Below are 26,608 nucleotides of genomic sequence, written 5' to 3'. Positions count from 1 at the left end.
TGACACACCGCCCCAGACCATGACGGACCCTCCACCTCCAAATCGATCCTGCTCCAGAGTACAGGCCTCGGTGTAACGCTCATTCCTTCGACGATAAACGYGAATCCGACCATCACCCCTGGTGAGACAAAACCGCAACTCGTCAGTGAAGAGCAATTTTTGCCAGTCCTGTTTAGTACAGCGACGCGGTAGGATTGTGYCCATAGGCGACGTTGTTGCCGTTGATGTCTGGTGAGGACCTGCCTTACAACAGGCCTAAAAGCCCTCAGTCCAGCCTCTCTCAGCCTATTGCGGACAGTCTGAGCACTGATGGACGGATTGTGCGTTCCTGGTGTAACTCGGGCAGTTGTTGTTGCCATTCTGTACCTGTCCCGCAGGTGTGATGTTCGGATGTACCGATCCTGTGCAGGTGTTGTTACACGTGGTCTGTCACTGCGAGGACGATCAGCTGTCTGTCCTGTCTCCCTGTAGCGCTGTCTTAGGCGTCTCACAGTACGGACATTGCAATTTATTGCCCTGGCCACATCTGCAGTCCTCATGCCTCCTTGCAGCATGCCTAAGGCACGTTCACGCAGATGAGCAGGGATCCTGGGCATCTTTCTTTTGCTGTTTTTCAGAGTCCGTAGAAATGCCTCTTTAGTGTCCTAAGTTTTCATAACTGTGACTTTAATTCCCTACTGTTTGTAAGCTGTTAGTGTATTCACGACCGTTCCACAGGTGCATGTTCAGTAATTGTTTATGGTTCATTGAACAAGCATGGGAAACAGTTTTTAAACCCTTTCCAATTAAGATCTGTGAAGTTATTTGGATTTTTACKAATTATCTTTGTAAGACAGGGTCCTGAAAAAGAGACGTTTCTTTTTTTGCCGAGTTTATATAAAAAAAATACATTTTCCTCTTAAATATAATTTGAGAGATTACTGTTGTTACTGTCCCCACTACTACAACAGAAATTCTTAAATATGTGCAATTTTGTTCTTTAATCATTAAATTGACATTTTGTAGAATTCCATTCATTCCAAGCATTTCGCTACACTCGCAATAACATCTACCAACCTTGTGTATGTGACCAATACAATTTGATTTGATTTGATATGCAGGACTGCTCCTACTAGGGAGTGCCAATATGGCCGACAATTGGTTTCAAAGCCGCCCAATGGCCAACACATGGCAATGCAATCCAGGGTTTATATACACTATTGTTGGCAACGCGACTGCACCTTATCATTACAAGTATTTGGTGTACTGCACAGATCAAGGATATGACAGCGACCTTATATTTGATAAAGTGAGTTCTGCATCGTGTGCTCTTTTGTTGTGTGTGTATGTGGCATGTACATGTTGTCAGTTTTGCGATTGGAATTGGTCAGATAAAGAAATACGAAAGAGGGAAATCATCCGTTTTATACAGGTTCCTCGAGATCTCTGATTCCATCTAAACGAAAAGCGGTGGATGAGGGTGATGGCTTTCATTTCCATGCATTATCTTAATTCACTGTGATAGCGCGATTTGATTGATTCGTTGAGTATCCATCTTATTGTAAATATGGAAAATATAGCCGATGGATCGCCTACTGATATATATATATATAAATAGCCCACCATATATATATATATATATATATATAACGTTATATATATATATATATAAGAAATAGCCCACCATATATATATATATATAACGTTCGCTTTCCATAAGGTTTTATTATTTTTCCGTGTATTAATTGAAATCTACAAGTTTTATTGAATCAGTATCGTGTTAATGACGTAACAGACTGATCTCAGTACCTATGGAGACACGAACGCAAGAGTGTTCGGTTCAGAATGTGCAATGCAGTGTTGCATAAAGACCATGATTCTCGCTTGCCATTCCATTTAATAGCTGAGAGCAATATTCATTTCAAGGTTGATGCACTGAATGGACAAGGCAGTGATTTTCCTGTTTAAAGACTTCACCTATTCGATTGAATCTATAGCGTGTGTACAGGCTATTGATATTATTGGAATAGACACATTGGCTTAAGCCTAATTCATTCTTTAACTTTACATTTTTTCTTGACATTGAATAGTCATCAAACTGCATTGCCCCATACTGTAGGTATTTTGTCAGACACTTGATTGGAATCACATGAAGACACAGGCCTATGTAATGGCCCTGTCATAGGGTACCAATCAGGATAGACATTTCAAGACCTGAGGCCCAAGCCGTCTTGGTGTAGTAAACCGAATGCTGTGAAACCTTTCATTTATATATTATTTTCTCTTTTCCGGACATTAGGAATTCTCTTGGTCTTCAGTGCACCATCTGCATGGAAACATGGACACCACCTACAGAGGAGGAATTGTAGTCAACAATGTCCAGGAACTGTGAGGTGAGTAACATGTGGGCAATTTTTGTTTATTTTGTATTCTATTCTACATGTTATATCACCTGGTCGTATATAGCCGAGTAATATTGAGTTATGACTTGACTGTATTGGATGGTTTAATAGGAGAAATAACCTAAGCACTTTAGCCTACCTAATGACCTAGAATAAAGTGTGATGTATTAAAAAAAAACWAAAAAAAACAAACAAAGAATCAAGCAAGTCAGTCGATTAAACTATTTTTATTTTATTTAAACAGTGAATCCCATTAAACAGTGAGTCTTGTTATGCGAATCGTGCATTACAAGACCAGCAGCAATTACACATTAAAAGTTAGAGACACAAATGCTTTAATCAAGAACATAGGAAACACAAAAAACACACACAAATAAAGGTTACCATGTTCTCGTCCTCTGTTTACCTCCTAGCCTGGTCACTCAGTAAGGATGTTAGCTGCTGTGGAACATGGTCCCATCCTCTGCAGCGACTCCAACATCCTCTGCCTCTCCTGGAAGGGCCGGGTCCCCAAGAGCGAGAAGGACAAACCGGTGTGCCAGCGGCGCTACTATGAGGAGGGCTGGTTGGCCACTGGGAACGGGAGAGGGGTGGTGGGCGTAACGTTCACATCCAGCCACTGCAGGAGAGACAGGAACACCCCTCAGAGAATCAACTTCAACCTGCGAGGACACAACAGTGAGGTGTGTGGGCCGGCTTTGTCATTTTTGTGTTTTCAATATCTTATTAGGCAGAGGGCAACCATTAGAAAATTATTTGATGTGTGTTAGTGTGAAGTATGTATAGTATATATATATATATATATATATATGCATATTCAATATTTTCTCTGAAACCGTCTGATAACTTTCAATTATTGTGTAGCTTCTAGGTTATACTGAGTCTTTTGTAAGAGCTCACATCTGTGCTGACTGTACCATCAGCAACTGGGGTGGAGGAAATTCACAGTTTTGTTGTTTTTCCCATCACTCTCTTTTTTGTTTTTTTTCCCATCAGGACAGTGGAGGCCTATTTCATGTTGAATATTGAACTGTATTCCACATTCACATTCCTAGACAGACCCCTGTGTTGGTGGAGTGTAACAGCAGTTGCATTGTGTTTTCTCTAAAGGTAGTGCTGGTCCGTTGGAATGAGCCCTTTCAGAAGCTGGCCACGTGTGACATGGAGGGAGGCATCTTTGTTTGGATTCAATATGAGGGACGGTGGTCTGTGGAGTTAGTGAATGACCGCGGTGCCCAGGTAAGTTTGTACCTGCCCAGGTAAGTTTGAAGTCATCAGCACACACACATTATCATTGATCATATGAAATGCACAATCATCATCATCATCATCAGAGTAATATATTAATTGATGGGAAGAATATTAGTTCAAGGATTAAAAAAAGTTCATATTTCTTTGTATTTGTGAAAATATCATGTATTGATGTATGTATGTTTACTCTTACCTCTCATCTTTCTCCATCAGGTGAGTGACTTCACATGGTCTCATGATGGCAGCCAGGCCCTGATCGCCTACCGGGATGGGTTTGTCCTGGTGGGGTCAGTCAGCGGACAGAGACACTGGTCCTCAGAGATTAACCTGGAGAGCCAGATCACCTGTGGCATCTGGACACCTGATGACCAACAGGTAAACCGCCTCAATCAATCAATGCATTAAATGTATCAATAAAGCCCTTATCACACCTAAACAAAACATTGTTACATGTATTACACTTTTACATACAGATACAAATACACCTGATATATTAAATCATCTGTTGGTTTCCAGGACACAGATGACGTCTAGTCCAGGACTAAAAATAATATGGGACCCTGTTACACCCTATAATGGAGAAAATTTTGTTCTTAGTCAAAGGCTTAATCTACGTCCAGGAAACTGGCTCCATATAGGCTTTCTCTCATAAAATGATTCCTGCCCACTGTACTTCAGGTGTTGTTTGGTACGGCTGATGGTCAGGTGATAGTGATGGACTGCCATGGTCGTATGATCGCCCACGTCCTCCTGCATGAGTCAGATGGCATTGTCGGCATGTCCTGGAACTGTCCCTGTTTCCTGGTGGAGGACAGCACAGAGAGCGACACCGACTCTGATGACAATAACACACCTCAAGGTAAGATCATGTAGTAATTATTATGTAAGATAGTGTGCTTATTTAGATAATGTAAGCACTGCTTTTTTGGGCACCGATATCGACACTAACTCTAATGACAATAACCCACCTCAAGGTAACATATTGTTTTAACGCTAAAACAAAGAACAAGGGAATCCCTGTTTTATACCTCTCTCTAATGTACCGCTAACTTTTTTTTTTTACCACTGATTTGAACACTATGATTGTGCACTACGATGGCGACAGTACATTGGCCAGGAGGCTAATGTGTATATTTTTCTCTCCCCTAGTACGTAACCTGAAGCCCGTTCTGACAGTCAGCTTCATATCAGGAGACATCAGTTTGATGAACAACTACGATGACCTCGCTCCTACCGTCATCCGCTCAGGACTCAAAGGTACTGACTTTATCAATCTTCTGTGTGTGAGCCAACCAAATTCGTAATGTGAAGTAGTTTGYTGTCATTAAGAGCGATAATGTACTGGGGAAACCCACCACTGTGTAATATATAGATACTCTCCAGTATGAAYGTGATGTGACTGAAGCCTCTCCTCTTCAGATGTGGAGGTACAGTGGTGTTCGCARGGGGACCTCCTGGCAGTAGCTGGGATGGAGAGACATGGTGTCCCTGGAGTCCCCKCTGGCTCTATCATGAGGAACGCCCTGGTCAAGTTCTACAACGTCCAAGGAGAACATATCTACACATTAGAAACACCTGCCCAGGTGAGCTCCCCTCTGATTTCATCCTCTGAAACGTTAGGGTGATATTTACMAACTTGTTGTAATCTGTTTGCATGGCATAATTTCAACCAGTTTTGCCTTCTGGGTAGGTCCTCTAACACATATAAGTCAAAGTCTATAGGTCATCTGAAATCTYCAACCAATAACCACAATGCTAACAGGAATTAAACTTAATATGAAATGTTGTCTTGCCACACTTCCAAGTCTCGTTCAGTTCAGTCGGCTATGGAGAAAACCAGAAATCAAGGTTCCATACAATGTGAATACAACAGGGCTGACTGGAAACCTGCCTTGTCAACCTTTGCCTTGCAGCGCCCCATCACCACCATCTGCTGGGGCCATAGAGACTCTCGTCTGTTTCTGGCATGTGGCCCGGCGCTGTATGTGGTGCGAGTGGAGCACCGGGTGGCCAGCCTGCAGCTGCTGTGCCAACAGGGCATCGCCAGCGCCCTGAGGGAGGAGAGGGACGTGGGCAAACTCAACATGCCTTCCTTACTCTGCTCCTATGTCACCACCGCCTTCATACCCACCATCAAGGTAGAAGGAGATTTATTCAGTCGGCTACTGTAGGCTATTATCTCASCTCAAAGACTTGTTCATTTCAAAATCACATCACCCCTTGGTCGTAACCCTTTAATGTTTGTAGATCTGTAACTGTGCTGGAAGCTCCATCAATACCCTGATTATAACTATCCAGACTCTAAAGCTCTAAAGGGCTAAGGGGCCAAGGGAAGGGGTAGGGTGCGAATTGGGAACCAACTGTTAATGCTCTTCTCTTGTTTCTCTAGCCTCCCATTCCTGATCCCAACAACATCCGGGACTTTGTCAGCTACCCCACGGCTGGCAACGAAAGGTTGCACTGCACCATGAAGCGAGCGGAGGACAACCCAGAGGCAGGGGGACCCTGTTACACCCTATACCTKGAACACCTAGGGGGGCTGGTGCCTATCCTCAAAGGYAGACGCATCAGCAARCTACGCCCAGAGTTCATCATCATGGACCCCAAAACAGACAGCAAAGCAGGTGGGCTTGGCACAGGAAAAGGTATTATAATGAGCTTTTAAAAAATAGATAGTATGTCAGACACAAACAGCTACCCCTACTATTGTTTTTCAGAAGTTCTACAGTTCTGACCTGTTTAGGTTGAGTCATAGATCCTTTTTTATTTGTTGTTTGTATGTTTGTTTGTTTATTTCAGACGAGGTGTGTGTGAATGCTATGATCTCCTACATGACTGACAGCTGTAACTGTTCCGACTCCAGCGACATTGAGTTGAGTGATGAGTGGGTCGGGAAGAAGTCGCCTAAACTATCCAGAGGAAACAGGTCTCCCAAGCATTCCAGGTATCTTTCATTACAGTGGTCTAGATTCTGTAGGAATGACATTATAAGATTTCTATTTACCATATTCAACTTTAATCCTAAACATTGCCTGTCGCTGATCCATCTAATTCAATAGCTCAAGTTTCCTAAATGTCATATTTATCATTTGATTTGTTCTAACTTGTTGTAACGACAGTGTTTATTATTTAAAATTAGTCTATTTTGCTCTTATTTGTCATTGGTTTTGTTGTTTTCTGGCGTAGAAGGAACATTGAATCAAGAAAATCTCCCAAGACGTCTAGGACTAGTCAGGAAGGGCTTCGATCACCAAGGTTACCAACGAAGAAGCCTCTGATTCGTTCTCCCAGTCTGACACGTCGAGAGATGTCCATGGATGGAATCTCTGAGGTATTATCTGAATATGTGTTATGTGGAAAGTTCATAGTGATTCTATTGGCTGAAACTGCTGTTTTCGCTTGTTTCGATTTTGCCACTTCCACAGCCGGAAGTAAATCAGGTAGCTAGCTAGCTAGCACATACGATACTTGGTTCTGGGTTCTGAGATCATCTTTCATTTGGTTAAAAAAAAAAWCACCAAATAATCCATCTGCCTTTTTATTTGCCTGGTTTCACAGCATAATTACCTGGCTCAAGTCACGTCCAATATTTGGGGGACTAAGTTCAAAATTGTGGGACTTGCTTCTTTCTTACCTGCTAATCTGGGTGCAGGTAAGATCACTACAATGTGAGAAGAACAAAATGTACACATTAAATCACACATTGCCCAATTTAATGTGTTTAACTTTTTACGTTTTTACTTTATTTTGACTGCTATTTCCTTTCTGTCATTTTTCTGTCAAATTTGACCAAAGACATGTTTCTCTCCATTTCAGTTATCTATAAGACCAGTTTGCTCCATCTACAACCAAGGCAGATGACAATCTACCTTCCAGAGGTGCGGAGAATATCACTTGACTTCATGAGCCTGCCGGTCTTTAACCCCAACGTCTTCAGTGAGGATGAGGATGACTTGCCAGGTATGAATGAAGGAAAGAATTGGATTTCACTGGATTTTTCAGGATGATTAAATACAGGATTTTCAGAATTTGAAATTTGTGTGGATCAATGTGTATGTTGATGTAATTCATAAGAGTCCCTGACTTGTGTTTCAGTAACGGGACCATCTGGAGTGACAGGTGACAACCCTCCATGTACGGTCAACATCCCCATCGCGCCCATCCACAGCCCCGCCCAGGCCATGTCCCCCACTCAGAGCATTGGTCTGGTCCAGTCCCTGCTGGCCAATCAGAACATTCAGCTGGATGTCCTGACCAATCCCACAGCTACGGCTTCAGCAGCAGCAGCAGCAGCAGCAGCAGCAGCAGCAGCAGCAGCAGCAGCAGCAGCGGCCTCAGCCTCTGTTCTGGGGTCTGATCATGGTCAGGATGCTGTGGCAGTACATTACAGTGGGACTCTAGGAAGGTACTCCAACCCAGGACAGGTGATATTTAATGGGCTAGAGATGGGTCCCCTCCTGGCTGGAACGTTACCTCCACCTCCGCCTCCACATAACCTCCCTCAACAACCTCACCAACAACGTCCTCAGTCACAACAGACGCACCAACAACAGCAGTCCAAACAACCACAGCAGATACAAACGCAACAGCAGCAGCAGCAGCAGCAGCAGCAGCAGCAGCAGCAGCAACAACAGAGGATGCAACATCAACAACTACAGCACCAACAACCACAGATTCCACAACATCATCAACACCTACAACAGCTTCACATACAGCAGATCCAACAGCAGCAGCAGCAACAGACTCAGCAGCACCAAGCACTGCAACAACAGTACCAACAACAACAGGCGGCACTGCAACAGCAACAACAGCAGATCCAACAGCAGCACCAACACTTGCAACAGCAGCAAATCGCTCAGCAGCACCAACAGATGCAACTGCAGCACGAGCAAATGCATCAGCAGCAGCAACAAATGCAGCAACAACAACAGCAGATCCGACAGCAGATTATAGAGATGAGGCAGCAACAGCAGCAGTTGCAGCAGCAGCATCAGCAGATACAACAGCAACACCAACAGATGCAGAGGCAGCACCAACAAATGCAGCAGCAACTGAAGCTGCAGATCACCTTGCCCCCTCCGCCTACTGGCTACCCCACCATCTCTTTGCAGCAGTTTCAGGTACCCCACCCCAGTCCAGAGTTGGGACCAGAAAGAGGACAGCAGGGCCATACTCAGAGCCATACTCTGRGCAGGCCAAGTCTACCGCGWTCCAGGCCTCCATCATTCATTGATGTMGACAGCTTACGGTCTAGACCTCCTTCCTTCCTCGAAGCAGACACATCAAGATCTAGGCCGCCGTCATTCATCGACATAGACACAATACGGACTAGACCTCCTTCTTTCATTGATGTAGATACCGGTACATTGCGATCTAGACCCCCGTCTTTCCTCGATGCGGACTCCTCCCGATCTAGAACTCTTTCATTCATAGACACAGACACACTACGGTCTAGACCTCCTTCCTTCCTCGATGCAGAGACTTCCCTTGAGATCCAGATGAGGAAGGTGAACGCTCCCCCGCCCTACCCAGGAACCGTCGTGTCTGCAGCCACCGCCACAACCTCCACCGCTCCTCAGACCCTCATCACCAACTGTGACAACCCCAACATACTGGTCACAGCAGACCCTTGTCTGAAGAAAGACGAGTTCTCACTCCACCCAGTTGGTCTCCAGTACCAGATGGGATACGAGAGGATCACGACCTTTGACAGCAGTGGGAATGTAGAGGAGGTGTGTCGCCCTCGCAGAAGACTCATACGCAACCAGAACGCCTACGCTGTTCAAGGCATGGGAGGTTCGGCCACACTKAAAGTCACCTCATCGTCTGACAGTAAGAAAGTCCATCTTCCTTACAGCTCAGCGACTCTAAGCCGCCTCTCGGTGCCACGATACTCCATACCCAGCGGAGACCCGCCCCCCTACCCAGATCCAGCCAATCAGGTTAACATTAACACGACAACACTTCCCCCTCCCCAACGCATGGACAGTAGTCACATGATTCACGCTACCTTGCGACGTGACAGGCGAGATGGGGAATCCCGCTTGAAGGTGTCCCAGATGGTTGATGCTTCAAGGACTCTACCGTCCAAGTCTAAGATCAACAGTGCTGCACTAGCGCTCTCTTACCAGCAGAGGGTGCCAACAGCTCTATATACCTGCACTCAGTGCAGCAGCAACAGCAGCAGCACCAGTGTCAGTGTTAGCGGGGGTGGTAGTAGCAGCAGTGGCATAGCAGGAGGCACTGTGGTGCGGCAGGATTTCCCACCAGGAAAAGGTGCTCATCACAGCACCATCATTGTCCACTCCAAAAGCACTTCACCTCTTGCTTCTCAGTCATCGTACAATCTGCTGAGTCCTGTTGATAACAGCAGGGATAGGACTGTGTATGTGAACTCTGCCTTTACCGAAGACGAGGCATTAAGTCAGCAGTGTCGTCACTTGACTCTTGGGGAGGTTAGTTTGACTCTGAAACGTCCTCCGCCATACCAGTGGGACCCAAACACCGCAGAGGAGTTCTGGATACCTCAAGAACAGACTATCGTAGCTCCCCCTCCACCACCAACGCACAAGCCCCCACCCCCACTCATCTTCAGCAATGCTCAGCACCTGGACATGACGCGGCTGCCTTTCCTACTCTCAACAAAACCCCCCAGCAGCCCAAGCACTGTTACTTTCCCATCGGGTTACCAGATCTCCCTGTCACCTTTCCCTCCAGGGGGAGGTCAGGGTGGACCCCCACTCCAGTCAATGCAGAGCCCTCCACCACCCTGCCCTCCCAACGAAGTAGTTGCCCCAGTTCCCCAGTTCACCCAGCAGGACCCCAACCTGGTCTTGCCACCTGGATACCCTCCCAACCTTGCCAACCTGGCTTGCTGCCCTCTGCCACCGATGTACCCAGGAGCTAGCTCCTGTGCCGGGCTTCAGCTGCAACCTGTTAGCCTGCACCCCTGGAACCCCTACAGCCTACCCATGCAGGACCCCTCAGGCTCTGCCACCCTGCCCAGCAAGTCTCATCAACTGTTAGAGAAGCCAGTCCTCTCCCCATCTCCTCCTACGGTTCCTCCTCCCCCACCTCCTTCACTTCCTCCTCCTCCTCCACCAACCATGCTGCCAAAACCCAAAAGCCCTACAGAGGAGCTGACGGAATCTGCCAGTAGCTTCCAGGAGCCGTCTTCTCTAAATGAAAGCCCTGTTCCAGACCGGCAGGGGACTGACAGGTTCWGCAAGAAGAGCCGTAAACGTCTGGACAGCCGAGCTGAGGAGGCAAACATGACCACCGTCTCAGAGGGAAAATCCAAAAAGGAAGGGCGCGCCCTCTCCGACTTCAACTCCCTCATCTCCAGCCCCAGGCTGGGCGGCAGGGAGAAGAAGAAACCCAAAGGCCAGAGGGAGCAGCTGAACAAAACCAAGAAGCTCAACAGGACAAGTACCACCAACGAGTTCCAGGATAGTTCTGAGAGTGAGCCCGAGCTCTTCATCAGTGGAGACGAACTGATGAACCAGAGCCAGAGCTCCAAGAAGGGCTGGAAGAGTAAGAGGAGCCTGAGGATGGCCAGTGAACTGGAAGAGATCAAGTGCAGGAAGGCCAATGAGAGAGAGGACCGCGGGTTGGGCAGCCAGGGATTCGTCTACGTCATGGCCAATAAGCAGCCACTCTGGAACGAGGCAACACAAGTCTACCAGCTGGACTTCGGAGGACGGGTCACTCAGGAGTCTGCTAAGAACTTTCAGATCGAGTTGGATGGCAGACAGGTAAGATGTTGCTTTTATTATTTACAGAAACCTGGATGATTTGTTAATAACGGCAGTTGTATATAAGTTAGAATTCTAAAATCAGTGTAGTATTGTGGTTGCTTAAAATACCAACTGTCACATTGACCTCTTTATGGCTTAGCTGAGTCAGTACCCATCGAGCTCCAGGTAGACATTGAGCGATGAAAACAGGCCTTCCTCAAAGCGTTATATCTGTTTCCCAGATTTTTCCCCCTGTCTTTCTACAGGTGATGCAGTTTGGCAGAATCGATGGGAACGCCTATATCCTGGATTTCCAGTATCCTTTCTCAGCAGTGCAGGCCTTTGCTGTGGCCTTAGCCAATGTTACTCAAAGGCTGAAGTGAGAGACTGCTCTCACCCAGTGCCACATATGTGTCATACATATGTATCTTTTCCAACCTATACTGGTGCATAATGACAACATAATCAGAGATGATGTTCCTGGGTCCTGTAACATGGGACTGTCAATTTAGTGCTTTGCAAGCACAACACGGTTTATGGGGCTATGAACAGTGGTGTAGTGGAGGGTAAACGCACGTAAACACCGTTTACACACCTTCTTTCTTTTGCGCGAGCGGAAATATGCATTGAAAGTATAGGGTGCTTCAGCGTTTACCCACCGATTTWGTTTTTTACAACTACATCACTGGCTATGAAATACACTTTAGTAGGCCTAATATAAAAACATTTTAGAAGGTAAGTTGCTCTTACTTACTGTATCTATGCTTCGGATTTAAAAACTGCCCTGTGGAGAAGTGCAATTTTAAAAGACCTGATTAAAGAAAAAGTGCAGTGCTGGACAAAAGTGTTGAAATGATGTATTGTGAGAAAGGAGACCATATTGATTGTGGAAAGACAACAAGATGAGTTTGAAGGAATTAGAGGTATTAGAGTTTATTTAGAAGTTATTTATAACATCACTTCTATGAAGTGATCCTATAGGAATATCCACATTTCCCTAAGTTGTGCCATTATTGACAAGCCATTATGTAAATGTTATTGTATGACCACATACTCCCCTACACCATTAATTGGAACACATTCATAAATAAATTGTAACACCTGTATATTATCAATGTTAGACCTAACTTTCTGCCAATCATCACTTTTAGTAGACCCTATGAAAAACAACAATTTAACGCATGTGTAAATCAAATGCATGGATCACGTTATCTGGGACAAAGTTTATACAGTAGAAATCCCACCTGCTGCCAGATCGGTCAACTCATGTTAAATCATACAACAACAAAAAGACAAGCTAACCTCTGAATTAATGTAACATTATGGTGTATAAACTTGGTTGGCTCGGTGTTTTAAAAAGTCACTGGTGGTGTTTAAAGATGCTACTTGAACATTGCATTTGAATGTGAAGTGCTTTGCCTCCTTGGAGTTGCTGCTGCTTTTTGATAGAGATTGTCCGCATTAGTGCTAATAGTGTCACATGGTATTGAAGACATCGAAGTTATCATTTTTATATTTTCAGATTTTAATTTATTTTTGATTGACTGATTAATTTGTGAACATGTTGTTCAGTAATTAACATGTCTGGTGCTGCTTTTTTTTAAAGTATATCTGCAGGTTTATTTGAAAAGGTATTGTAGACAAGTTATGTGATGATTCAACTATTCAATGCTTAGCATTGTTACTCTACTGTGTCATACAGCAAGACTTCAATGCATATTATACAATACAGACAGTGTGTGTGGTGTGGTCATTGTGTTATTGTCATCACCACCTAAATTAATATTATTGTATTGCCTAGATGGATTTTTCTTAAATTTTTTTCAATTGTATACAATGATTTTTGTCCAGAATATATATCAGAAGATATATCATTAAAGATAGGTCTAACTGATTTCCAAACACTTAATAAAATGTATAACATTGAAGACACATATCTATGTCTCTTCTGTGTGTGTGTGTGTGTGTGTGTGAGGGGGCGGGGGCGGGGGCGGGATTTATCAAACGTCACCAGTCTATTCACAGTGTGTGTGTAGTATCAAACGTCACCAAGCCACCCCTACTCAAAATGTTAGTTTCACAACTATCGATTTGTCAGGGGTGTAAGCATTAGTCCAAACAGTTACAAAACGTTTCGTTTTGCAACTAAAACGACAGTTTCTATTGGACAAATTCAGCTAGGTCTCTACACGTTTCGTTCCTTTTAAGAAACGTTTATCAACAGAATAGTTGTAATAAATAAAACCCAGGCCTCCTCCAGACTTGCGTTTTTGGCGAATTCTCGAATATAGTGCTCTTTCTCCAGTCCTTAGTCAAGGGCACGATATTTCTGAGATGTCCGCTGGCGCCGAAGAGTCATTTACGAATTTAACAGGCCACATTGTGACACATTTGGTTTCCCTAACTTTATGAAGCAGTATCTAACGTTATTCATGTAACAGACATTTCAGTATCGGCATTTGTGATTTGAATAGCAATCCGGATTAGTAGGATAATCTATGAATGACAACAATATGGATTCTCATGAAGTTCAACAAACAGGTCGGTGAAATTAAATTATATAAATTGCCGTTTTTCTATGTAATCTAATAAAACATTGTTTCTCAGTTCATCTCAAGTGTCTATTTTAAAATGTCTTCAGAGTTTGTAGGCGAATTCAACGAATGAAAGTCCTACCACTACAGATATTATAAATGAGCTACATTTAAGGAATGCACTTGTTGGTTGCCTAAACGTTGTTACAGTCTTACTCAGACAGCAAGTATGTCATGTTCTAATTAAACGATTCCTTGTTTTTTAATGCCCAAATTGTGTTCACTGTTTTTTTTATTTGTATTATTTCTGTAGATGACAGCACAGTAGAAGAATCAACAAGTATTCCTAATCAAAGGATGACAAGACATCAGATCCTCACATTGATATCAATCGCATCTGTSAACTTCAGCTCGATGATTTGTTACTCTATACTGGGACCATTCTTCCCCAAAGAGGTATTGTGCAATAGCCTACCAACAGTTTTACTTCCTCATTGTGTATGAAATATTGTTACAGGTTTTGTTTTTTCAGATTTAAGTTTTGAGGTTGGACTTTAGCCTTATAGCTCGTTAGCACGTAGGGCGCACCGATTGGTGTCTTCTATGGTATATCGCACAATTTATTGTGCATCGGCCACCTACTATGCGAGACGGAAAGAGGATYACCGATTGGTGTCACCTCGTTAGTCAGTATGTGTTACACCTGTGCTGGTTGCCATCTCGTTAGTGGGAAGTCGTTTCACCTGTGCTGGCCCAGGTGCTATTTACGAGTGGCTGGCCCAGTGCACCTGTTGTCAAATGTGAAAGGTTGCGTCAATCAAATCTGGTATCAGGATAAAATGTGATTCAAAGTCACCGAATATACTTTTAAGTATTTTTATTTAACATAAGCTCAGAATGGTAAATGCAATTTTCGTATATACGGGTTCACTGTATCACCACGCAGGGAACTGACTGAAATAGTAYAGACATCTTCTTTTATACTGTTTCAGTGGTAGTTCCAAMTTCAGAGTTGGCCTGTCACAGTAGAGGCTTAGCGTGGTTTAAACTTGCTAGCCTATCGGTGGTGTCCAGACACAGTACTCAGGATTCAAATGTCCGTAATGTTGTTTGTGAAGATTGAACTGATTTGTTGGTTTCTACTCATTCCTCGATTCCTGTTTTCTTGTCATTCAGCATTTTCCCATCTTGTCTCAACCTTGTGATTTGCACAGTCGACACCCYAGATTAACAACAGCTTTTCTGCAGTCACGCTATGTTTTGTGATTAACATGTCCTATTTCTATAAGGCATATATTTTTGTTAAAAAGAGAACAATACCATCCTTCACACAAATCAAGTCCAATCAAATGTTATTGGTCACATACACATGGTTAGCAGATGTTATAGCGAGTGTAGTGGAATGCTTGTGCTTCTAGTTCCGACAGTGCAGCAATATCTAACAATTCCACAACAAATGGAATGTGTCATTGGATGAGCAATGTCAGAGCGGCATAGGCAAGATGCAATAGATAGTGTAGAATACAGTRTACACATGAGATCAGTAATGCAAGATATGTAAAAATGATTAAAGTGGCATTAATAAATTGACTAGTATAACATTTATTAATGGAGGCAGGTAGCCTAGTGGTTAGAGCGTTGGGCCAGTAACCGTGAAGGTTGCTAGATCGAATCACCAAGCTGACAAGGTAAAAATCTGTTCTGCCCCTGAACAAGGCAGTTAACCCAGTGGCCCTAGGCTGTCATTTAAATAAGAATTTGTTCTTAACTGACTTGCCTAGTTAAATAAAGGTTAAATAATATATTTTCAATTAAATGGCCAATGATTTCAAGTCTGTATGTAGGTAGCAGCCTCTCTGTACTAGTGATGGCTGTTTAACAGTCTGATGGCCTTGAGATAGCTGTTTTCAGTCCCAGCTTTGATGCACCTGTACTGATCTCGCGTTCTGGATGATAGCGGCAGTGGCTCGGGTGGTTGTTGTCCTTGATGATCTTTTGGGCCTTCCTGTGACATCGGGTGCTGTAGGTGTCCTGGAGCACAGGTTATTTGCCTCCGGTGATGCATTGGGCAGACTGCACGACTGTCTGAAGAGCACTGGGGTGGTGCAATTGCCGTACCAGGCGATGATACAGCCCGACAAGATGCTCTCAATTGTGCATCTGTAAAAGTTTGAGTGTTTGAGGTGACGAGCCACTTCTTAAGCCTCCTGAGGTTGAAGAGGCGCTGTTGCGCCGCCTTCACCACACTGTCTGTGTGGGTGGACCATTTCAGTTTGTCAGTGATCTGTACGCCGAGGAACTTACAACTTTCCACCTTCTCCACTGCTGTCCTGTCAATGTGGATAGGGGGGGTGCTCCCTCTGCTGTTTCCTGAAGTCCACGATCATCAGTTGTCTTGAGAGATGTGGAGGGTCAACACCTTTAGTTGGCGCTCCCTATTTGATTTCATTTTGTGCCACTGTTTTGGTTTGCTTCCTGTCTTTACGTTGTGTGGGGTTTTTCTTTTGTTTGCCTCTTCTTGAGCAGATTTAGTGTTAATGGTGGTGTCTTTTAGGTTCCAGTTGTTTCTGCTAGGCAACTTGCAGTGGACACCCCCATGAGTGTCTTTCAGAACCCCTCCTAAAACCCCTACCTGTTTTGTTTTGGTTGTCAGCGACTCTTTGTTAGTTCCCCCTTCTGTTTGAGTGATATATGGTTTTCTTGCTGGAGAACAATATACTAAACTGTGAGTTAATGCGGAATTATTATGCAGAATCATGATTTCTTTATTCAGATTCTAGAAATTAAATATTACTAAGATAATGTTTAGCAGTACCATAGTAAAGTACACTTAATTGTATTGGTTGGATGTAAGATACCAGTTCAGACTAGATGTCATGACTGACAAGTGGTTGTATTTGTATAATGTGTTGGAAACGAGAAAGCACCAACGCATACAATGGATACTCAGTCACACATCAACTCATGCAAACATCAAAGCARAAACTCACTCCTGCAGGTTCATGCTCTATGACAGGGCTCTCCAACCCTGTTCCTGGAGAGCTAACCCTCCTGTAGGTTTTTGCTCCAACCCCAATTGTAACTAACCTTATTCAGCTAATTATTAGAATCAGGTGCGCTAGATTAGGGTTGGAGTGAACCTACAGGACGGTAGCTCTCCAGGAACAGGGTTGGAAAGCCCTGCTCTACAACAGAGTATAACAGAAAGTGGCCCAGGTCCTAATCCAGGCACTTCTCCTGTCTGGACTACTGCAGATCTCTGTTGGCTGGGCTCCCTGCTTGTGCCATCAAACCCCTGCAATTTATCCAGAACGCTGCAGCCCGCCTGGTGTTCAATCTTCCTRAGTCACCCCACTCCTCCGCACACTCCACTGGCTTCCAGTCGAAGTTCGTAGCCACTACAAGACTATGGTGCTTGCTATGGAGTAGCAAGAGGAACTACCTTCAGGCTATGCTCAAAGCCTACACCCCAACCTGAGCTCTCTGTTCTGCCACCTCTGGTCTCTTGGTACTCCCAACCCTACGGGAGGTCAACTCCCACTCAGCCCAGTCAAAGCTCTTTTCTGTCCTGGCACCCCAATGGTGGAATGAGCTTCCCCCTGATGCTAGGACAGCAGAGTCCCTGCCCATCTTTTCCAAAAACATCTGAAATCCTACCTCTTCAAAGACCATCTTAATACCCACCCTCTGGCTAGAAGCTCCTTGCAGGTTTTGAAAATCTTTTTTGTTTGTTTTTTGTACTGTTTAAAAATATATATCTTACCCTGTGATGTCACAGAAGCCTTTTTTTAGGCCCTTTATCTTTTTAACCACAGATCATAGAAATGTGCTGTTTTCACATATGTAGACTGGAGATAATGAATATGAGCTTGACAATTGGTGGAATTGCACTTTTAGGATGATAGTTGATATCATTTCTAAAGATGATCTTTATGCTTTTGGGAAACTCAACCTATAGATGAGTGAATGTTGCTGACCTAAACAAACACTGAGTCAAGACTGTTATAAAGTTAACTGTTGTGACTGTTTTCCAAAGTATTTTGTGAAGCACATGCTTTCTCTTTCCAAAAGGAAAACAATATCTTGTACACAATCATACCTGAAGCTTTTTCACCAAGCTTTTTGGTGTTTTGCAGTATCTGTATGTTTGATATAGTAATTTATTGATAGATACAGGAGCTTTACTGTATGTATGTTGTCTCTATACAGGCCGTGAAAAAAGGAGCCAGTCAGACTGTCATTGGCCTTATATTTGGCTGCTATGCTCTGTTTAATCTGGTGGGCTCCGTAGTACTGGGTAAATATGTAAGTATTTGGAATAACTAGGCTACTAGGCTTCAGAAAGTATGCATACCTCTTGACTTCTTCCACATTTTGTTGTTACAGCCTGAATTCAAAATAGATTCAATGTTTTACTCTCACCCATCTACACACAATACCCATAATGAGAAAGTGAAAACATGTTTTTAGAAATGTTAGCATATATCTCATTTAAATAAGCATTCACACCCCTGAGTCAATACATGTTAGAATCACCTTTAGCAGTGATTACAGCTGTGAGGCTTTCTGGGTAAGTCTAATAAGATCTTTGTGCACCTGGATTGTACAATATTTGCAAATGGTTAATTTTTAAATTCTTCAAGCTCTGTCAAGTTGGTTGTTGATAATTGTTAAACAGTCATTTTCAAGTCTTGCCATAGATTTTCAAGTTGATTTAAGTCAACTGTAACTAGGCCACTCAGGAACATTCAATGTGATCTTGGTAAGCAACTCCGGTGTATATATTTGGTTTTGTGTTTTAGGTTATTGTCCTGCTGAAAGAAGAATTTTCCTCCCAGCACCCCTGATAAATCACAATTTWAAAAATCTTAATATTATAAAATATATTTTCCCCAAACATAACACTGTATTCAGGACATGAAGTATTTTTTGCAGTTTTACTTTAGTGCCTTATTGCTATCAGGTTGCATGTTTTGGAATATTTTTGTTTCTGTACAGGCTTCATTCTTTTCACTCTGTGATTTAGGTTAGTATTGTGGAGTAACTACAATGTCGATCCATCCCTTTCTCTTATCACAGTCATTAAACTCTGTAACTGGTTTAAAGTCACCATTGGCCTCATGGTGAAACCCCTGAGCAGTTTCCTTCCTCTCCGGCAACTGAGTTAGGAAGGACGCCTGTATCTTTGTAGTAACTGGGTGTATTGATACACCATCCAAAGTGTAATTAATAACTTCACCATGGCCTCTTGAGTGGTGCAGCGGTCTAAGGCACTGCATCACAGTGCTTGAGGCGTCACTACAGACCCGGGTTTGATCTCAAGCTGTGACCGGGAGTCCCATAGGGCGGCACACAATTGGCCCAGCGTCATCTGGGTTAGGGGAGGGTTTAGCCGGAGGGTTTTACTTGGCTTATCAAGCTCACATTGGTACGGCTGGGTTCCGGGTTAAACGGGTGGGTGTTAAGAAGCGCTGTTTGGCGGGTCATGTTTCGGAGCCCGTTGGGGAGTTGCAGCGATGAGACAAGATCACAATTGGGGAGAAAAAGGGGGGTAATATACAAACCACAAAAACTTCACCATGCTCAAATAAGCCCATCTTTGCGAGGCATTAGAAAACCTCCCTGGTCTTTGTGGTTGAACCTGTGTTTGAAATTCACTGCTCGACTGCGGGACTTCACAGATAATTGTATGTGCGGGGTACAGATGAGGTAGTCATTCACAAATCATGTTAAACACTTATTGCACACATTTCTTTCTGCTGAACTTATTTAGGTTTGCCATAACAAAGGGGCTGAATACTTATTGACTCAAGACATTTCAGCTTTTCATTTAAAAATAATTTGTCAATTTCCACTTTGACGTTATGGGGTATTGTGTTTAGGCCAGTGAGACACATTCTCAATTTTAATCMATTTTAAATTCGGGCTGTAACACAACAAAATGTGGAATAAGTCAAGGGGTGTGAATACTTTCACCCTGTTCCCTATGTACTTCTGATTAGTTACCATAGGGCTCTGGTCAAAAGTAATGCACTTCATAGGGAACAGGGTGGCATTCGGGATGCATCCTACGTTTAGTCATCAGACTACTCTGCTTGCAATATGACTTTTCACACACACAACACATGCTTCTCTCTCCTTTCAGATTGTTCAGATCGGGGCAAAGTTCATGCTAATTTCAGGCTTATTTGTGTCGTCAGTGTGCACCATTCTCTTTGGGTGAGTGAGATTTGATAGTGTTCTGCAAGCACCTCATACTGTCTATTGTGATTTAATGGCAGATGACTACTTAAATAAGTTAGTTATCCATCAACAGATTCCAGGCAAAGTTCTCATGAACACTTTATTTCCATTTTTTTAAGTGCCCTCCTACAATTTTTACCCAACATGGACAAATACATATTGTCAWCTAATTATTTTCCTGTTCTTGTTTTACAGCTTACTCGACAAAGTTCCTGACGGAGCTACTTTTATTATCCTGTGCTTTATCATAAGGTCTGTTGACGCTGTGGGCTTCAGTGCTGCAATGACCTCTTCTTTTGCCGTTTCAACAAAAGTTTTCCCAAACAGTATAGCAACTGTTCTGGTGAGTTTAGTCAGCCAACCCTTGTGTAAGAGTCTGTATGTTATGTGGYGGAATTAAATACCATGTTCGTTCAAAAAAGCATTATGGTTGAGGTTAAAATGTTTTGTATCCCAAGAGTTTGGCACCATTCGTCTGTCTGAAAGCATCCTTAGCAATGAGCATTGTAATTAGTTCCTCTATTTGGTCATAATAATATGATGATGATTCAATTGGATTCTATTCTATTTGGAACTGGAACCSATACAAACAACATTTTAAGGCAGATCCTTCTACTTTGTAAATATAAGCCTGTGGTTACGAGTTAAAACTGAATGTGCACATTTACTTAGTTGAATATTGTGTTGTCTTCTTAGGGTAGTCTGGAGATCTTTACAGGGCTGGGTCTTATACTGGGACCACCAATAGGTGGATGGCTGTATCAGTCGTTTGGATACAATGTTCCTTTCATGGCTCTGGGATGCTTCCTATTTCTCATGGTCCCCTTCAACATGTACATCTTACCAAGCTTTGGTAAYGGTTTATTTATGGTTTATGAACTTTTAACTAATAGTTAGCCGTCTGTAATATATTTCTAAATACCTTATGTCCCCCACTTTTTTTAAAGAAAAGTGTTAACTTGTGTAAAGTTTTACCTAAATGTTTAAGTTATCTGAGTCTAAAAGATACGTGTTGAGACCAAATGTTTTCTCTTTGTCATTATGAAATGATTCCTGTGATGATATTTCCTGTTATATTATTCTGCTTGTTCAGCTGCTGATCCTAGCAAGGACTCCTTCTTCAGGCTGTTCACGCGTCTGAAGATAGTCCTCATATGCTTTGCCACATTCACCCTGAGTTGTGGACTTGGCTTTCTAGATGCGACCTTGTCCATATATGCCATTGATACGGTAAAGCAAAGCATACACAAGGGTTGAGGTGAATTCCATTTCAGTTACTTCCTAAATTGACTGAACTGAAATACCCCAACCCTGGTATACTTGAAAGTCTCATATTTGAGAATGTATTTGTCACGTTTCAAAATACGATTATGTCCAGTAGGATGGATCTCTGTAATTTAATGTTTCTGTTTTTGTTTCCATGTAGTTTGACCTGTCTCCAGGTTATGTGGGTCTTCTCTTGCTTGGTCTGTCGTTGCCTTACTGTCTAGCCTCACCTCTGCTTGGTATCATCWGTGACAGGTTTCCTGTGAGTACAGTTAACCCAACACTACACCATACAACACTACTATAATTATATATACTATAATACAAGCCCTTAACCAACAATGTAGTGTAAGTAAGCATTCCTGTTTTCAGCACGTGACAAATACAATTTGATTTGATTTACACTATACAACATTATACTATACTACATTACTCTATACAACATTATACTAATCAACACTATACTACATTATACTATACAATGCTACACTATGATACATTATACTATACTACACTAAACAACACTACACTATACACATTACACTATACAACGCTACACTATGCTACATTATACTATACATCACTACACTACATTATAATATACAACAATATGCTACATTATACTATACATCACTACACTACATTATAATATACAACAATATGCTACATTATACTACACTATACAACACTATACTACATTATACCATACTACACTATACAACATTATACTATACACCACTATGCTACATTATACAACAATGTGCTACATTATACTGTACAACTACACTACGCTACATTATACTGTACAACTCTATGCTACATTATACTGTATAACTATACGCTATAAAACACTATACTACATTATACAACACTATGCTATAACACAATGCGTCTTAATATATTACAACACTGTGCTAAAAAACACTATACTACATTATACTATRCAACACTKTGTTACATTATAGTATACTATAGTATGCATTATAGTATACAACACTATATTATACTATACAACTATACACTATACAACACTACTATACAATGCTACGTTATACTAAACAACACTATGCTACATTATACTATACTACATTAYACTATACAACACTATGTACATTATCTACATTATACACCATTATACTATATTACACTATACAACCCTACTCTATACTAAACAACACCATGCTACATTATACTATACAACACTATACCGCACTATTGTATACGACACTATACCGCACTATACTACACAACACCAGACTAGACTACAGTATACTACAGTAGTATACAACACTACACAAGACTGTGCTATACTATACACCACTACACAACACACTATACAACATACTATGCACTATACAATACTATAATATGAAACACTATACAACACTCCACAACAAAATACACTACAATACTATAAACCCCAATACTAGACTACACAATACTACACTTAAGTGATAATGCCCGAGAAGCCGGTATTTGGGGGATATATTGGCACAGGTGTTGTTTGGCCYGAGAAGTCCAGTGCCGGGAAACCGTGCCAACATATCCTCCAAACACCGACTTCAATGGCATTATCACTTTTATTCAACTGGTTACCAGCATATTCAAATAGTGATTGACATATTKTCATGAAATGTTATTTTGATGAATTTATTCATCCCGACACAAATCTAGGGTTGCTACCCAAGCTGGCTGGTCATTCGTTCTATCGGTTCGGTTGCCAGAGACCCGACCCAGTCTTTCAGTCTTTTTGTTCTGTATCTATGGACAGAACTTTCATTCTAAATGTTACATTGCCATACTGGCTGGCAACGTTCTTATCCCTTGCTTGCTAGCTTGCCAACTACGGCTAACTTAGTCACGTCAAACACTGCAGTCAGAATAACAGCAAAGTAGCTGCATTTGCATTTGTTTAAGCTGTTTTCTAGTGACATTTATTTGGAATCATCCATAATAATGACCTAATGAGGTGCGATTTCGCCTGGCATAGAAAATGTGCTCTCTCATCAGGACACTGTTGTTCAGAGGAGCTATCCAACAACACAGCAACACAATCACTTCAAACTGAAGATAGAAAGACTGCAAACTAGCTGCACTTCGTTTGGTTTTACCTTTTTTTCAATTGACATTTCTTGAGGCTAGCTGATTCATGATTTCGACTGGCTGAGAAACACTGCCTGCCTGTCTCGTCCCGACACGTTCATTACTATGGTACAGCTGGAGATCAAATTTGAATATTGAAACAATGTTGGAGAGACAGACAGCAAGGTTTATACAAATCTCCTGTTAAACTAAATGTTAGTCTAAAAGAAATGTGAGAATGTCTAGATGCTTTTTATAGTTGAGATCAAGTTTATAAATTGCCTGGCTGGGCTGATGAGACACTGGATTGCGCAGTCAGATGGAACAAAGTAAATAGGCATTTTAACATARTAGATTTAGCCGGTGGTAACTTGTGGAATAGACACTGGCTGGAATGTGGTTTTAACCAGTCGGCATTCAGGAWTAGACCCACCCGTTGTATAATATACTATATTCAACACCAACCAATACCAGTGGTGTATTGTAGTCACRACTTCTCTTTTATACATATACAATAATGTGATTTTACCTTCTGGTTGTGTTTGCAGTCCACGAGGCCGTGGTTCATGGTGCTAGGAAGCTTGTTTACAGCGACTGGCTTCTGGTTCTTAGGTCCTGTCCCCATTCTGCAAATAAAGAGGTCAGCATCTGTTATTATCAGTGTGAATGTACTACTTGTCCTGCTATTATTGCTAACTAGAAGCCAATATGATACTTTTTTTTGTCTCTAGTCAGCTGTGGCTGGTGGTTTTCATGCTGGGTATCATAGGATTCTCTCTTAGCATGACTGCCATCCCTACCTTCCCTGAAATACTCGACTGTGCATAGTGAGTTGACCATTTACATACACCATGGCATTTGCGCACATATACAAATATACTCTATTTACAATGTCAATTTTCACTTAGAAAAACAGATATCATCATGCACGAGGTACAGAATCCAAAATAATATTGATAATTTTCCAATGGCAGTGAAAATGGATTTGAGGAGGGTCTGAGCACTCTTGGACTGGTGTCTGGATTGTTTGGAGCAGTGTGGTCCTTTGGGTGTGTACTTGCAGTCTTTGTTATATTAAGTCCCTGAGGCACAATTTGAGAGTTGGAGTTCGGAGATATGAATTCTTAACAAAGGTGTGTTTTATTTGTTCAGGATGTTTTGTGGTCCAACGCTCGGTGGCTTCATCACACAACAGCTGAGCTTTGAGTGGGCTGCTTCTGTTCAAGGAGGCCTGGCCTTTCTAGCCGTATGTATTATAATAATGTATTTTATATAGTGCTTTTCATTACAACAAGAATCTGACACTTTAGAAAAACAAATCAGACATTTGGTTCTGGCAGTTCTTGGCCCATGGTCTCCCACAGCTTCAGATGAATGGTTGAGGCAGTTCAGCAGGGCAGATTGGACATTTATGAATCCTRTTAGGCACACTTCAATACTGTCAGTCCTGCCCCGAACACTCCTGACTGCTGTCTCCTGACCCCTAGAAACGGGGAACTCAAATGTCTTTGCTAAATTGCTCACTTGGACATCAACACATTATTTCTGCTAGTTAGTAAGATTGAGGTCATATGGATTTTCTTCAATGTGCTTTCTGAATATGACTAATGTTTCCTCAGGCTTTTTTTCTTGGTGTATATTTTCTCTGTCAAAGAACACGACAAGAAAGGTAATGATTCCATAATAGATTTAGTTTATTTACATAAACAAGTAAAACATTTGTTGAGAGAGCCATTTGAAAAGAGTAACAGGTTCGGAGAAGTTGGTATTTGTGCCTGAATTTGCTTTTATTTGTTGGGATCTGAAGGGCTCCTCAAATCCAGACGGAAAGACCTTCCGATGAAGCTACCCATCTTCTGACCTGAACAACGAGCATCTACCAGGAACAATCATTTATATGTTCTGCTGTGAGAAACTGGCCAAATTWAGATCCTACACCTGTATATGTACATAGGTGCTAAACGTGGAATGTAACTTGTATTAAAATATACAACCTAAGAGGATGATACTACACAAGTTATCATTTGTTGTCATAGCATTAGCAATCATAACAGAAGCAGTTCCGTTTGCATTATGCCAATACCATATAAGACCTGTGTATATAATTACTTGAACTGTCAAGGACCTCAAAAAGCCGTGGTAAAGCTTTGGAACTATTTGAATTAGCTTTTAACAAACTATTTTAAAACACCATGTACTTCGGAACAGGTGAATGTTTCACAAAATGATGTTGGCTATGTTAAATATGCCTCTCATTCTCCAATCTTCACAGCACCTGACATATGTTTGAACAGTTAGCCATAAAGGAGGTTATGTAGATTGACCATATCGGTGACGGCAAGAAAAAAATATATATTTTCAAATRGACCAATCAAGCAAGTATTGTATGTCCATTTATTAAGTGATATAAAATTAAGTTCATTCAAGGACACTAATATTTGAATATGTAACTAATATAAGCCTAGTCYTTTGTTGTAGTTACATGCCAACTATTTCCAAACCATTGCTTTCGGAAGAATGTTTCACAAAATAATTTTTACTTGACAACTCAAAAGGTGTTTTAACAGTATCTGTTATGTAAATATGTACCGATATTGAAATGCAGTACTATGTAAATGCCTTTMATTTGCCAATCTCTACGACATGGATGATGTCTGAACAGTGGGGTCAGAACTCCATACATGGAGTGCCAACAAATTATTTTTGAATTARCATATTCAATATTTTTTCATTTGTAATGCACAAATGTAATCATTCAAAGGGCCCGATTTCCGATATTACGCCTTTCAAATGCACTTCTCAGTAGTTGATATTCAGGCTTACTTCATGAAGATGGTAAAAGGCTTTGCAGGAGTGGTTCTCCTTGAGTGTGCTGAATCAATGTAATTCAACCGCTAACAAACTTCCCACTTGCTGGCCAACAGATTTTTGGTGGAATTTACATTCAATAGGGTTTTAAGTACATTTATCTTAAGCCTTCCATTTAAATATGGTGTACCTTTTTTAATTAGAATTTTGTGGACAGACTATAGAGTACATGGATCAATGAAAGAATGCCATCTACAGTGCATTCAGACCCCTACTTCCACATTTTACGTTACAGCCTTATTCTAAA

General features: G+C 42.0%; 2 protein-coding genes across 4 annotated transcripts; both read left to right on the top strand.

Moving 5' to 3' along the window:
• Nucleotides 1-1,199: 1,199 nt before the first annotated feature.
• Nucleotides 1,200-12,094, top strand: tulp4b (TUB like protein 4b). 3 transcript variants are annotated; one of them, XM_023987000.2, is made up of 16 exons: nucleotides 1,200-1,288; nucleotides 2,279-2,372; nucleotides 2,795-3,064; nucleotides 3,492-3,620; nucleotides 3,846-4,007; nucleotides 4,311-4,491; nucleotides 4,782-4,889; nucleotides 5,052-5,215; nucleotides 5,546-5,770; nucleotides 6,022-6,256; nucleotides 6,432-6,576; nucleotides 6,819-6,963; nucleotides 7,191-7,284; nucleotides 7,449-7,592; nucleotides 7,728-11,386; nucleotides 11,635-12,094. In XM_023987000.2, exons 2-16 carry the CDS (start codon nucleotides 2,355-2,357, stop codon nucleotides 11,749-11,751), a joined length of 5,796 nt encoding a protein of 1,931 aa, XP_023842768.1. In that variant the 5' UTR covers nucleotides 1,200-1,288; nucleotides 2,279-2,354; the 3' UTR covers nucleotides 11,752-12,094. The 3 variants fall into 3 exon arrangements, with proteins under 3 accessions (XP_023842768.1, XP_023842766.1, XP_070299539.1); XM_023986998.2 differs by having other exon boundaries at nucleotides 6,022-6,277; XM_070443438.1 differs by lacking the exons at nucleotides 1,200-1,288; nucleotides 2,279-2,372; nucleotides 2,795-3,064; nucleotides 3,492-3,620 and having other exon boundaries at nucleotides 3,717-4,007; nucleotides 6,022-6,277.
• A 1,446-nt stretch (nucleotides 12,095-13,540) lies between these two features.
• LOC111963507 (MFS-type transporter SLC18B1) lies at nucleotides 13,541-25,501 on the top strand. Its single transcript, XM_023986994.2, has 14 exons — nucleotides 13,541-13,909; nucleotides 14,216-14,358; nucleotides 18,112-18,207; nucleotides 20,048-20,121; nucleotides 20,341-20,488; nucleotides 20,842-20,998; nucleotides 21,239-21,375; nucleotides 21,572-21,673; nucleotides 24,042-24,133; nucleotides 24,225-24,320; nucleotides 24,468-24,542; nucleotides 24,646-24,739; nucleotides 25,113-25,162; nucleotides 25,301-25,501. The coding sequence occupies exons 1-14, from the start codon at nucleotides 13,867-13,869 to the stop codon at nucleotides 25,356-25,358; spliced, it is 1,365 nt and encodes a 454-aa protein (XP_023842762.1). The 5' UTR covers nucleotides 13,541-13,866; the 3' UTR covers nucleotides 25,359-25,501.
• Nucleotides 25,502-26,608: the final 1,107 nt, after the last annotated feature.

Source organism: Salvelinus sp. IW2-2015, linkage group LG4q.2, assembly GCF_002910315.2.
Source record: "Salvelinus sp. IW2-2015 linkage group LG4q.2, ASM291031v2, whole genome shotgun sequence".
In the NCBI taxonomy this organism is placed as follows: domain Eukaryota; kingdom Metazoa; phylum Chordata; class Actinopteri; order Salmoniformes; family Salmonidae; genus Salvelinus; species Salvelinus sp. IW2-2015.
Note: the sequence above shows the minus strand (reverse complement) of the source record. Positions and strands in the feature narration are given on the sequence as shown.